The sequence below is a fragment of the Peromyscus leucopus genome, chromosome 16_21 (assembly GCF_004664715.2).
Source record: "Peromyscus leucopus breed LL Stock chromosome 16_21, UCI_PerLeu_2.1, whole genome shotgun sequence".
Taxonomy (NCBI): Eukaryota; Metazoa; Chordata; class Mammalia; order Rodentia; family Cricetidae; genus Peromyscus; species Peromyscus leucopus.
This window is the reverse complement of record NC_051084.1, coordinates 72,287,481-72,302,705: the sequence shown is the minus strand read 5'-3', so window position 1 is coordinate 72,302,705 and position 15,225 is coordinate 72,287,481. Positions and strand designations below refer to the sequence as shown.

The 15,225-nt window shown below is 39.3% G+C and overlaps 1 protein-coding gene across 19 annotated transcripts in view; it reads right to left on the bottom strand.

Moving 5' to 3' along the window:
• Positions 1-15,225, bottom strand: part of Tbc1d5 (TBC1 domain family member 5) — a 451,848-nt gene that overhangs the window by 50,223 nt on the left and 386,400 nt on the right. For 17 of the 19 annotated variants that reach the window (XM_037199956.1, XM_037199955.1, XM_037199959.1 and 14 more), the window contains 2 exons: positions 14,522-14,587; positions 1,224-1,387 (listed from right to left, as the gene is read on the bottom strand). In XM_037199956.1, the coding sequence (XP_037055851.1) occupies positions 1,224-1,387; positions 14,522-14,587 (230 nt within the window). The remainder of the gene's footprint in view (positions 1-1,223; positions 1,388-14,521; positions 14,588-15,225) is intronic. The other 2 variants (XM_037199966.1, XM_037199967.1) reach the window with 1 other exon arrangement.

Genomic DNA, 15,225 nt, shown 5'->3' with positions numbered 1-15,225 from the left:
TACCAAATGGTCAGCCCTGAAAACATACACGCAAGTAACAAGTAACATCATACAGACCAAGGAGGTTGTATTTATGTATTTAGGAATATATGCATTTAAGTAAGTATGCACCTACGTAGCAACTATTAATGAAAAAATAGGCCATAAATTTGAAAGCAAGCAAGGAGGGGTATGTGGGAAGGTTGGGAGGGAGTAAAGGGAAAGAAGAAATGATGTAATTAATTATATTATAAGCACAAAAATTAGAGATAATAAAAAATTTAGATTAAGACTAGATTATTAAGTGGTTCATACAGTTTGAATATATATCCATCCCAGTATTATATACAAAGGATTTACACAGAGACTATGAAAATACTTTAATATGGCTAGAGAGACAGCTTAGTGGTTAAGAGCACTGGCTGCTGCTCTCACAGAGGACTCAGGTTTGGTTCCCAGTGCCTATCTAGTGGCTTAAGAATAGCTGTAAGTCTAGTTCCAAGGAATCTAGCAGACCTCTGCGGGAAGCAGGCACATCTACAGTGATCATACATGCAATGCAAACAAAAACTCAAACACATAAAATAAAAATAAATCTACATTTAAAACCAAACAAACAACAAAAACCCCACCATAATACAAAAGTGGTTCATATAGTTTTTAAAAACAAAAAGCAAAATTATTTTACTTTTCAGGTTACTACTTTAAAATAGAAAGATTATTTTGTTTTGTTTTTTTGAGTGTCATAATCTTCTACCAACAAAATGTTGTTTATTAAAATTTAGAAAGACAGTTGAACAGGGAACCATAAAGAGAACTGGTGGAGATAGGTGAGGGTAGACGGCACCTTTCCATCCACTCGCAGCTCTTCTCTGTCTTTTGGAGGTGCTATTCAGCAGTAAGCCTTTTGTGCTTCTAACCCTACCTCAGGGCCTGCCTCCTGAACACCAGAGCTGGGGTATGTCTTGAAATATGACACACTGATAAAAAGACAGAAGAAGGACTTAGAAAATATTCCACTTATTTTGAATTGATGTGTTTGTTTTCCTAGCTAACAGAGATCGCAGACTTAAAATATTACTAAATTATAATGGTAACACTAACATACTTTTGGAAAAAAATAGTTTGCTCTATACATAAAAGTTTAATGAGCTTTACAAAACTGGGCACAAGAGGGACTTTCCTATGTGCACCACTATAGGACAGAATGAAAGATGAAAAACAAACTGTCCTAAAGTACTTACGGATTCTTTTCTGCCCATCGTTTTGCTGTGTGAGCGGGAACGTGCAATGTTGCTGAAAAAGGAATCCTTTTTAGTAGCAGATGAAGGTGGGGAGCCAGTGGATTCTCTCCCCCCAGGCAAACTCTCGATGCTTGGGGATGAACTGATGGTTTTAGAACTTTGCCCTGTAAGAAAAATTAAGTAGCAATAATTAAACACTAGACTGCCACGAAGCCACCAAATAAATACATCAGCTTTAATAAGTGGTGATCAGCTATGAAGTCACCGTTTCACAATGCTCACATAAAGATGCTATTTTTTAAAACAATGAAGTACCAGTATAGTTTTCTATATGTTATGTATATGACATAGTCCATGCATATTTTAAAAAACATAAAAAAAAATCTAATTCCCTGAGCTGAAGTGTTAAGAGGCAGACTCTTCTGTCAGCAGTGGGAGGTTACTGTGCTGTGTATGAGGATGATTCAAACTAACCTCTCCGCAGAAGTTTCAGAGAGCTTCTTTCTTTGCCTTAATTGTGGGACAGGTACAGGACAGCCCCAAGCCCACTGTGGACTCTGGAAATGGGCTAAGGTGCTATCTCACAGTGCCTTTCCCTGGGCCTGTACCCTGACTACAATGGTGGCATCTGCATCTAGGACGCCCATTATAAGGCACATAATTAAGAGATGCTCCCTCCATATGGCAGGCAATCTTCTCTCTTGGGTCACTGGGTACAAAAGCTACTGAGTTACAGCAGGGCGAGCAGTTATCTACCTGAGTCCTCCATCCCTGACCTCACAACAGCTGTTTCCCTCTGCAGCCTCCTTTCTATCAGGAACAAGGAACACACAGTGGGCTTAGAACCTGGAGACGAGGGAATGGTAAGCCAAAAGGAGTAACGACGCTCCCCCTTCCCAGGTTATTCGGGATCTGCTCAGTTTTCCTAAAGTGGTTCCCATCTAGCGGAGCCTGGCAGCAGGAACTCCTCATTTCCACCCAGAAGTCCTTTCACAGGAGACCCTGAACTTCTGAGAGGTCTGCATTATTCTTTACACCACCCCTTCTGCCCAATCCTTTTTCCTTTTTGCAGGACTGTTTTCCCAATAAACTTTTTTTTTTTCTTTTTTTTTTGGTTTTTTCGAGATAGGGTTTCTCTGTGTAGCTTTGCGCCTTTCCTGGAGCTCACTTGGTAGCCCAGGCTGGCCTCGAACTCACAGAGATCCGCCTGCCTCTGCCTCCCAAGTGCTGGGATTAAAGGCGTGCGCCACCACGCCTGGCTCCCAATAAACTTTTTAAATTTCTAATTCCACCTCACCAACAGTCTGCAATAAGTGCTACGGTATTCAAGGTGAGTACAAGTTCTCTGTGCTAGGAAAAGGCAGGGAATACAGACTCCCATGGTCCTGGAAACATCTTGTGCTGACTTTGGGCCTGTAACAGGGACGTTCTGCGCCACCTTACCCTGGCCTTCCCTCCTTTGTCTCCTACCAACTTCCAGGGCTTTAGGGCCTTAGCCTCACCGGGTTGTTTGTTTATGGCAATAACCCACAGCTAGGATCTATCTGGACGGAAAAGATCCAGGGACCTATCCTTCAATTTTCTTGTTGAAATCATATCCCTTCTCTTTTCTCCTGAGTTGGGGTTTCCCTATTTGGTCCAGGCTGTCCTTACAGTCACTATGTAGCCCAGTCTAGCCTCAAACTTAGGATTCAGAATGCTAGCACTCCAAACAGATGCCACCACGCAGGGAACCATGGAGTTGACCTGATCTAGCTGCCTTGAGAGGCATGAGTCACAGGATTTGCTCCTGGGGCACTGTATGTCTTTCATTTTCTGAGAAACCAAGGTGCTCCCTCAGGCAGTAAAGCATTCATGCCACCTTATGATTCTCTATATTCCCTAGACGCCAACCAAGCATATAAAAACTCAAAAGGCTATTTGCCTTAGACATTATCTCGTATATTCTGCATAGCTTGCAAACATCACTGTATCCTGGCAACTACCATGGCATTGTCCCTGATAACAACCAACCACTGTATTATGTTTCTGACAAGGGTATTGAAAAAAGTCTGACTGCTTGCGCTAACCTTGTCTCAGCCTCAGTCTTGCCATGGCCCCTCTGTCCTGTGTGTGGTCAAGATTCATTTCTCACTGGCTATACCAGTTAACCTTGGCCTGGTAAGGAAGCCTCACAACTGCTATCCTACAACAGGCTGTAGTCTTTTATGCTTCCATTAGCACCGCGAGTTTCCGAGTTCTCCATAGCCTCATCAGCACCAACAGCTGGCTTTTCATTGGATCTCTTACACAAAACAGGGTCTTTGATTCTGACTGGAGTATTTTTTAAGGCATATCTTTTTTGGAGAATTTTTTTCAAACTGTTTACATTCTTTAGAAAGTGAAGTATGTGCCTTTATATTGTTGAGCTCTTTCTATACTCCGGGTACAAGCCCTTCGTCAGACATAGGATTTGAAAGCAATTTTTCCTCTGTGTACTGTTTTCACCATCTACATGTCATCATTTGAAACTCAAGTTTTTAATTGTTTGAAATCTCATCTGCCTATTTTTCTTTTGGTTCCCATGCTCAGATATAAGAAACCACTTCCTACAGGTCACGATGGTTTTCTTTGCTTGTAATTACAAGTCCTGCATGTAAGTCTGGTCAATTTTCCTTTTTGAGACAGGGCCTCATTTGGCCCAGGCTGGCCTTGAACTTGGTCTACAGCCAAGGATGACTTTGAACTTTTGGTCCTCCTGCCTCCACCTACTGAGTGATGGTACTGCACATGCCAGATTTATTTGGTGCTGGGATCAAACCTAGGATTCTGTGCACTCTAGGCAAGAGCTCTTTCACCTGAGCTAGACCTCCCACACTGATACTTGACTGAGATGAGTCTAGCTGTGAAACTAGGAGTTAAGCTACTTGGCATTAGGTGACCTATTTTAATGCTTTTCATAAAGTTATGGAGTATTTGTCATTTTATCAAATGCTGCCTTTCATTCTCTTCCTTTTTTTCTGGGCTCCCACTGCTTGTATATTGCTACTATTAATGGGGCTCTGTAGGGTTTTGAATTCTGATCTTTTATCTTCACCTGTTGTTTTCTCTTGCTCTGAGTAGACACTTCCAATTGACACATATTCAACTTCTGAGTATGTATTCTGTCACCACAAATCTGATGTTGAATTTAAGAAGTAAAATTTCATTCTAGTTGTCATATTTCTCAACTCCTAAATATCTAATTCTTCAAAAAACTTCTATTTATTGCTGTTCTTTCTTTGCCAAGACATTGTTTCCATTCATTTAGTCCTTACAAGTGGTTTGCTGTGGTTCGCTGAACACATTTATAGTAGTACGATCTAATGTGGAGTTTCCTTAGAGACAGTCTGTATTGACTGCTTTTACAAGGTCTGAGCCATATTTCCCTGTTTTATATTCCGTGTTCCTTACAATTGCTACTAACAATTAGATATAATGTGCTAATTCAGACCCCACGCCACTCCCCTTACTGAATTCACTTATCTTGGTATTTGTTGCTGTATTGTAAAGTCCATTTCCATTCTGTGCACTTGCTGAAGCCTTTTGCTTGGTTACTTTATTGGTTTATAAATAGACAAGATTTCCTTTTCTTAAATATCTTGAGTCAGTTCTCAGCCTTTATCAGGGTTCTTTAGGTGATGGGATGCATAATTTCATTATATTATATTATAATATTATATTATATTCCAGCAGGCCTTTTCTTTTTAAAATACTTTTTTTTTTTTTTTTTTGGCTTTTCGAGACAGGGTTTCTCTGTGTAGCTTTGCGCCTTTCCTGGAACTCACTTGGTAGCCCAGGCTGGCCTCGAACTCACAGAGATCCGCCTGGCTCTGCCTCCCGAGTGCTGGGATTAAAGGCGTGCGCCACCACCGCCCGGCTTTTTTTGGTTTTTCGAGACAGGGTTTCTCTGTGTAGCTTTGCGCCTTTTCTGGATCTCACTCTGTAGACCAGGCTGGCCTCAAACTCACTAAGATCCACCTGGCTCTGCCTCCCGAGTGCTGGGATTAAAGGCGTGCGCCACCACTGCCTGGCCAGCAGGCCTTTTATAAACTTTGCTGTAGCCTTCATGCCTGCTCAAGCAGAGGCTGAAGTTCACCCAGAGTTGAGAGACTATGCATGTCCCCAGCCTTCCCTGGACACGAACACAACACTGCTCACACATACGGCCTTCCAGAATACGCTGGAACTTTTGAAAGCCCCCACTGACATCCTATTCATATATTTAAGTCCTTTTTGGCTTTTGACCAGCCTCTGACTTTCTTGTTAATCTTTCAGGCAGCATCTATTTCCTCTAACTGGTACTGCTGCCTTGGGCAGTTGTGATGTTTAATGACTGCCAGCAATTATCTTCCACAGACACCTTATGATAGGGTCTCTTATTTGGCAAGCTCTGCACATGGTCAAATGAAGATAAACCTCATAAACAGGGCCTTTCTGAAGAGTTGCTTACAGATGAAAAAGTGATAGGTCACTGGGACCCTGACTTTTAGGATACCCCACATCCATTCTGTACCCTTGTAAAAGCTGTGAGGGTCTGGCTGTCTACTAAAGAGGTAGGTGGGAACAAACTAAGGTGCAAGTTAGACAGCTAGTTATAGAGCCCACTGTTAGGACATTTGGCATTTTTCTTTTTTTCCTTGAATAAAGGCTTTTCAGATTGTTGTAAGCCTTTGTTTAGATTCCAGGGATCTGAAAAGTTGATTGTGACTTGTTAGGGCCACTGTCCCTGGGCTCCTGCTGTGTTTATAGAGAGACACTTTCAGAGGTCTCAGTGTCCTAAAAACTTTCCTCTGTGGCTTGCTTCTGGGCTTAACTTGTCTTGAAAAGCTGCCTGTCCTATATATAATAAAGCCCACCATATCTAATAGCTTGTAGAAAAAGGATTTTGAAGTACCATTGACAATATTTTTGTTTTGACTTAACTACGTGGCAAGACACCGTGTTCTTTCTTTTAGTTTTTACAAAATGGTTTCCTGTAGTTCTTTGAACACATTTATATAGTAAAGTCTGGTGTGGAACTTTCCTCAGTGTTTTGACTGCTTTTTCCCACATTTGAGCATGGTTTACTTTTTTTCTAATTCTTGGACTTTATAAACATAATGAGACCAATACTTTAGGAAGCTGCTACTTCTATAAAGTAGATTTATAAGAAACTAACATCTAAATTTTGTATGTGCATTTTAGTTTGTTTAGGATGTTTTGGTTTTGTGACAGTGTCTTGCTATGTAGGTACTCTGGTACTTGCTGAACACCTCAAACTGGTGGCAACCCTTCTGCCTCAGCTTCCAAAGTGCTAAAACTATAGTGTGAGCTACCATGTTCTGCTATGAGCACATTTTAGACGTAGATAAATGATTCTAAATTGCCTTCTTTTAGACTTTTAAAAGTTTAAAACCCACTGAGAGTCTTTATTTAATACAGTAGACTTTACTGTATTTTTTGAAGTCTCTTGGTAACTGGTAAGGCTAAGTATCTTTTATGGTATTCTTCAAGGGTCTATGAAGCCCTTATGTGAATTATCACTATTTATTTTGCCTTTTAAAACTGGTTTAAAGATGCTCTCCTAAATTCTGGAAGTTGGCCCTGGGTATATGTCTTTTATTTATACGGATTCTGTCTTCATACCCTGCTTAGGAAGATGTTTCTTAACTTTAAATGAATATGGGACATAATTTATGTATTTAGTATAAAGACTAGGTTTTCCTTTTTTCTTCACAAATTTCTTATTGTTCCTCTACTACTTAAACAGCTTTTACTGTCAAGAACTCCAAGCACATCATTCAGAGCCTGATATCACAAAAGAAAATGGGGAAAAAAAAGAGATATACCTTTTGTAAGTTTATGTAACAGAATCTATCTGTACCATGAAAGTTTGGACCACCTACCTCTTGAGACCTTTTGGGGAGTGGCTTTTTAAAGGCATTATTTGGATTTTTCTGTTTGTTCATCTATTAAGATTTTATATTTTTGACTGAAGGCTATAGTCATCCTTAAAAAAGAAAACAAGCTATACATGCATATAGCAGTCAGAATTGTGTCTATTTCCTTTACTCCTAGAACCTATGATTGTGCGACCAATATGGCAAGAGATTTGACTGGTCTGATAAAGGCTAGTGACTCCATGGAGAGGACGTCTTAGGTTATTACTGCCGGGCATCTAATCACGAGTCCGTAAAGCAAATGAGGAGCAAGAAGAGCAACTCAGGGATGGAAGTTTCTTAGTTGTCCTTGAAGGAAAGGAGACAGCTGAAGCACGCTGTATACTAAGAAATTTGACCAGGATCTGGAAACAGGGCACTCTCTGTAGTTGAGCAAGCAAGGGAACGGTTCCGATGTGGCAGATGCACAAGGTGACAGGCAGATTCCCCCTGGAGCTTCCTGACACCAGGGTTATCCTAGTGAGGCTTATGCCAGATTTCTGACGATGTAGTCACCAAACAGTATACCTGTATTGCTAAGTCACTAAATTTATGGTAATTCTTTGTCATCAGAAGAAAACTTTGTTCAAATTTTCAACTTATGATTAAACAACCAACCAAACTCACCTTTTTATCTTTAGTTCTACAATTCTTATTTTGCATGTTCTAGGATTTTTCTTTTACTCATGCTTGAACACAATTACTGAGTACAGAATTATTTCACTATTTTAAAAGATTTATTTATTATTATTTTTTATTATTTATGTGTGCCTGTCTGCCTGTCTCAGTATGTACACATAGACAAGGTACCCTAGGAACTAGAGACATTGGCTTCCCTGAAGCTGGACTTACAGGCAGCTGTGAGTTGCTCCCCATAGGTGCTGGGAACCCACCTTTGCAGCCCTGCTTCATTCAATGCTTTTAGAGAACTACGTTTTGCTTTCACTGACATAAACTGATTTCTGTATTGTTAATCTTACTGTTATCCCCATTTATCGTTTTACTTTCTTTAAGTTCATGTTAATGCTCCTTTCCCCACCTTTTTGAATTGTATGTATAAATAACTTACTTTACTATCTTATTAATAATTATATTTCTTCTAATTATCATTTGATCTTTCAGGTTGGTATTTGACATTTTAAAAGAAGCATTACCACTCTTAAATGCAGTAATTTTTGTTTCCCATTTCCTTATTTATTCAAATCATCTAGAAGATTTATTTCCCTTTCCAAGTGGTGGAGTGTGCAAGTGTAAAATAAAGAAGTACTTGGGAATGGGGAGAGCAACTGAGACTCCTGGAAAGAAGCCATGGGCAAATGTGGATTGACTGACTAGTGCTTCATGATGTGGAGGGGTTGGAATGTTGCAGGTCCAGAGCATACTTATAATTCATCTTGGGCTTCTTTAGCCTCATAAACAGCCATTCCTTGGTCCCCTCTATATCACACTTAACATCCTTGGACTAACAGATAAAAGCCTCTTGGGATGTATTAAATCTTTTTCTACCAACTATAAGTCTAAGCTCAGACAGCATCTGAGGCCCACAGACTGAGATTTCTCCACTTTGCCATAACTACCTACTTGCACCTTGATTTATGACTTTCTTTGTTCTGTTACTATAAAGATTCTGGGGACCTGTATGCATTTCAGAGCATGGGATGTGAGGTGGCTTACTCTATGTTCACTCACATTTGGCTCCAGAATAAACTCCCTCTTGCCCCTTTTGAGGTGAGCTGTGCTTTTGTGTCAACAAGAGGAAGGTAGATCTGCTGGCAGACCTGAATTCTTATCTGTGTCAGTGTCTACTTTACCATCCCATCTGATCCTAATTCAACAATTTTCCTGTAAAACTTTAAAAACAAACAAACAAATAATCAACACCCCCACACACATTCCCAGCTCCTCAGTTTTACCACTGAGAAATGTGTTGCTACTTGACGGTCATCTTATAAATAAACCTCCTTTTTGGTTCCTTTCTGGAAACCTTCAGTTTCCACCTCATCCAAGTTCTTCCAAGTTCTCTGTGGGGCTTCCATGGAAGGACAGGTCTTATTTTCATCCTGCCTGTTCAACTGTTTTCAGTTTCCATGCCAGTATGCTTCTTTAGCTCTGGGAAATGTCTTTATTGCTCCTTTGATTATTAACTCTACTTATGTTCTTTAGTCTCTCAATAGTTGACATTATAGTTCAAATTCTTAGTTAATCTAAATTCCAGATAGAATAATTTAAATTTTATTTTACCCTTAGAACAAGTTAGTATTTGTGGATTATTATAGCTTCTCATTTTCTTTCAAAATGGAAGAGTTGTAAACAGTTATATCTATCATATTTTGTAAAATGTTAGTTGCCTGGGATATTTTCAGAAAGAAGGCACACAATGTGCATTACATAACCATGCATATTTAGTCCATTCAGAAGAAATGTGTGGCATATAAGTAAAATTTCATTATAATCTATTGGGACTTTGTTCCATTTAAAGAAAATTACAACAATATCGAAGAACAAAATCTTATTAAGCTATCCCATTTTGTATCAATCACTGTTTCCATGTTTAAATGATAATGAAACTAAGAAATCTTTTGATTCTAGATTTCAAATATATAAGAGTAGTGTGCATTTGCCTTCTACCTTTCCTACACTCATACTTCTCAAGTTAGCTTACCTAAGTAATAAGATGTCAGAAAAACGAACAACATATTGTACAAACATTGTGAATATAACTCGACTGTGGTATATATGATTCCATCCAATCCTAATGACTCAATGAGGTGCTTATAGAAGAGAAGATTGAGGCCCAGGAAGTTTAATTTATTAGCTCAAGGACCCAAGGACGTGTGGTGTGTGTGTGTGTGTGTGTGTGTGTGTGTGTGTGTGTGTGTGTGTGTGTTAGAATAAGTCAAACACAGATTTCTGTAAGTTTAAAAACTATGCCAACACAAATAGTTAAGTTTCTGAATCCTGGATGTCACATAAAAACTCTGTACAAAATACCTTCCTCCTTAACTATGCAAATTAGCTTGACGCTACTTTCGTTATCTTGGAAATGCCAACATCTAGACCTTAAGAAGGCCATCCCTGCACTGCCTTTCCTCCCAAGATCTTCTGGAAATGTCTCTGCACCAGCAGTCTTGCCTTGGGCTCAAGGGTTTTTAGAAAGAACAGACGCACTGGCATGGCATGCTGAGTAAATCCCCAGTCCTCACTCAGCCAAGGGCTAGGTATTCTCAGCATGTCTGTGACCCGTAAGCTACATGGTGGTTTCACAGCTGTATATACCAGGTGTACTACATTAGACAGGAAGCATGCTGCTGGAGTGCCCTGAAATCCAGGCTATATTCTTCTTATCAAGTTAGATCCTCCAGAGTGGGCTTTGTCTGCATAGAAGTGTTTTGTTCTAACTTCACATAAAGTCATTAAAAACACAGCTATGTCTGGATAATTCTATCTTTTCTTCATTCTCTTTACCTATCTAGCACACACAGCAAATGGCTGTGTCTTTTGGATTCCAGGTCAGTGGAAGTTATTTGTCAAGAATCTCTCAGTTGCCGTGGCTTGCAAATGCCTTGGAAGGAAGGTCAGAGGATGAAGAAACAGTTTATCTTAAGCTGCTGATATGTTTTATGGATAATATTTTTGTGGGTTTCTTTCCTCAAAAAGTCAATGAGATGAACAGGAGTTAGAGTATATTCTCAAGCAGACAGGCTGAATACCATAGACCTGACTGCAGATGTGGGAGATGAACACACAAAAGTAATACAGTCGAGGGACATTCAGGGACCGTGGTGGCAAGGACAGACAAAGGGAGTGAAAGTGGCACACTAGGAGCAGCTGGCCTTGGTGTGACTTTATGCAGTAGCCAGGACAACACTGGAGGCATTCGTTCCCTGTCCTAGCACAGCTTGCTGCCTTGTGCAGCTGAGGGACACAGAAGGCAAGAGGCTGATCTGTACTCATTAAAGACACGTGTCTTAATTCCAAGGAGTCAGTGGAAGCAGCTTATACTTGAAGAAGACCCTGGGAGCACTGTTGAATTGGGTACTAGCTTGCAAAAGAAAAAAAAAGGTGTCTAGAATATCAGAACAATTAAATACATAAGTGTTGGTTTATTGCAATTTTCTTGTGACTAGTTATGCTAAAATGTCATGACCAAGTAATGTACCAGCAAAGCAATAGTTTCAATTTAGTGGTTCTGGTCTCTTGTTAATCATAATAATTCTTCAGCTCCAGTGGGCCAGAATCCTGGATTCTTAACTCAAAAAAAAAATCACACAACTGGCCATGATAGAGTCTTTGTTCCCTCTGAACATCACAAGTTAGGCCTCTACTGCCTGCACTGCTCTTACTAATACCTTTCAAGTTTCCACAATAGCAGCTTATTAAGCTGTGAGCACTCTGTGGCTTTTCCAGCCTAGTTCTACAGTCCTTCTTAAATCCTCCCCATAACATGGTTAGGTTTGTCAAAGCAATAACCAGACCTGGTACCAATTTCTGTCTTAGTTAGGGTTTCTATTGCTGTAATAAAACACCATGACCAAAAGCAACTTGAGGAGGAAGGACTTTATTTCAGCTTATAACTCATATTCCATCATGATGGGAACTCAAGCTAGGAACCTGGAGGCAGGAATTGAAGCAGAAGCCATAGAGGAATGCTGCTTACTGGCTTGCTCAGCTGCTTTCTTATACAATTCAGGACTACTGCCCAGGGATGGCAGCTGTGCCCCTACCATGGGTTGGGCCTACCTACATCAATCTTCAATCAAGAAAATGTACTACAAACTTGCCTACAGGCAATCTGTTGCAAGCATTTTCTCATATAATAAGGTTCTTTTTCCCAGGAACTTTTTTTGTCAAGCTGACAAAAACAAAAACAAAAACAAAAACAAAAACAAAAAAACAATCCCCCCACTCCCTCACCCCCGCTGCCAAATCAACCAACCAACCAACCAACCAACCAACCAACCAACCAAAAAACTCAACCAAGACACTCACTTAGTTTTGGAACAAGTATTCCATAAAATCACATTTTCAAGCTAAGACATGTGCTTGTCTTATAACAATTATTCTGAACAGAGTGGAAATGTTGGTCTTCCTCAGGCCCACCACTTATCACTCTCAACATCGGCTAGAGTAGTTGACAGAGCATCTTGTTTTAAAATCTCATCTCTTCTGCTGCTCCCAAGAGGAGCTGCCTCTTATCTTTATTGTGTTCTACCCCAGTTGACTGTGCCTCCTCCTTTTTACCACCTGCACTTGAACATTTCTGTAACACTTTCTTCTTGATGGTCCTCAAAGGAAGTCATCTATAGACAAGTGAGCTCTTATCAAATTAATGTGACTCCCATCTTCCTCCCCAGTTTTTCCTCTAGAAGCAACCATAGGAAACCTAATGATGGCTACTCCAGGGGAGATGGACTGGTAGGAGGTTTGGCAGAAGAAATGGAGGGCCTTTCCCATGTCTGCATTTAATACTGTTAACTAACTGGAATTGCTGAATATCACATGTGTTTTGGTTTGACTTTAAGACTATGAACAGTGGTTACCTGGCCAGGGAGATTTTCTCCTTTTAAATTTAAAACAAGTACTAAAATGGTACCTCTTTGGGTGTTACATATATGTATATGTTAATATACATGGCATAAACATACACAGAAATAAAAACTTAAATGATATTTATGGTAACGAAAAATCTAAACCAATTAAAAGGAATACATGGAATTAAATCTTCAAAAAACAAATTTCACAGTAGCAAGTGTTTTTTATTGTAATTTATAATGCAAAATATAAAAGAAAGCTTTCTAATAATTTTCTAAAAATCATTTATTGCCTTAAATCATAAACCCATTTATATTCCTAGTTTTCTTTTAAAAACTCATACAACTACTATACTACTGTATGAAGTTAATGGTCATGGAGAGTTGGAAATTCACTTAGTTTCTTCATTTTCTTTATTACTTTGCTGCTGTTCAGCACAGACAGAAATTGTCAAGTCTTCCTTTCACATTCTTCAGGAAGTATGCTAGGTCAACACAAGTGACTTATCTAGCTCAAGAGACGCAGGGGTCCTCTCCTTGTTCTGCCCTCCCCAGGTTCATCGTCACTGGTTAAGAATCCATGTGTCATCAGGTGGCTGGAACCTCACATCAGACTGACACACTTTCTATCAGTGTGGGGGCAAGGGGAATTCTGAACACATTCAGAAAAAGCTAGTTCCCAACTGAGTTGGCCTGACTGGCCATCTAAAGCAAAAGTAATATCCAAGAAGCTGTTGACACGGTGGGAAACCACGGGACCAAAAAAACCAGCTTGGCACAGAGCAGGTACTTAACAAATATTTGCGGGATAATCTTGAATAAATATCACTGGATATAGAACCTCAGTAAAAGAAAGAGAATTATGGACAGTACTTTAATGTGAATAGAATTTGTTTATTATATAGATATTTTAAAGTAACTGAAACACAGTATGGGTTTTAATTAATACTGTATTATTCTCATTTTTGCTGAATTTGGTGAAAGAATCTTTAAGTCAAAATTTCCATGTAACATATTCTCTTCATTTCACCAAAAAGGTGCAAAGTAAAAGATGAGTGGATCAATCCTAGACATTTGTGTTTAAAATCCTAGGAAGTAGTGAAAATGGATTACCTTTTTCTATTTCTTAAACCTAACACATGGCTAATATTCAAGTGTTCACTCTGATTGCAAACCATCACTCACTGTTTATGGTGACTGGCTGCATTGGTTAAATTGTACAACAAAAGTTTTAATATGAAGGTAGTACTTATTTCAAAAACAGGTCATAAAAAAAGCCTTGTAACAAAACAGGTTGTAATTTTTAGGTAACATATGGGTAGTCATAGCATAGAAACAAATCTTAGGACAAATTTGTCAAATATTGTCACAGAGAACCTATCTAATAACGAAAATCCTTTCTGTGAGAGCTATCCTACAGAGCACAATGGCAAAAAATGACCTCAAACACAGGTTGAATCTTATTTTGCAAAGAAAATGTCAAGAGTCTGATGCCACTGGATACAGAACCTCAGTAAAAGAAAGAGAAGTATGGACAGTGCTAGGACCTGAGAGGGAACTTTTGTTTTACACAGCAGTGCCACTCAGTGGCTAAACTACGGTAGTGGACCTATATACTGAACTGAGGGTAAGGCCAGGAAAAACGCTTTGGCTTTGGGAGAGGGCTGTGACACTAAAGGTAGTCTGGTGGGTAGTGTAGCAAATGCCAACAAAGGAGAGAGACAGAGACAGACACAGAGACAGAGGGGGGGGGAGAGAGATGGGGAGAGGGGGAGAGAGAGAGATGGGGAGAGGGAGAGAGGGAGAGAGCGTGTTGTGACAACTGTACCTTGGAGGTCAGTTAGAGCCTGGACAGGAACAGAAAGCTGAGCACTGCTTCCTGTAACTACGTCGCCTGGATTTTATAAGAGAAAATAATTAGATATCATAAAAGGACAATAGAAAACCTTTTGTCTTTCATACTCAATGTTGTAATAGTTTTATCAATTACTAAATATATAGAACAGGAAATACAGTGGAAACTTGAAAAATATGAAATATTTTAAAGTCAAAAATGTCATTAACAGGGTGTTTCCTCTGGAGACTCTCCTGTGTTTTTACCAAAGGAAAAGCATACAGGCTCCTACTACACTAGGGACAGGAAACCTCAATGATCAAAACGTTTTTCAGAGTAGATTTTATGTTGTAACAAATATTAGTGTGATTTTTATATATCTTTTTAGAAAAGACTTATTAAAATGGAATTATACATAATTTATTAAGAGGCATTCTTTTGAAATTGATTTCTTCCTATATCAGGAAATACTTTAAACTGAATTTTGAAGCAAATTCATAAGACCTAAGCAAGCTCAAACTTCACGTTACCCAGGGAAAATATTTCCAAACTCACCACATGTATTTATAAATCATCTAGGAACCACACACCTTTAACTTGACGTCTGTTTATAGGGATTATTTCATTAAAACTGGAAATAGAGTAAATGCTTGTAATAAAGCAGTGCTCAAATAAAAAGAAACAGTTGTAAATACAGA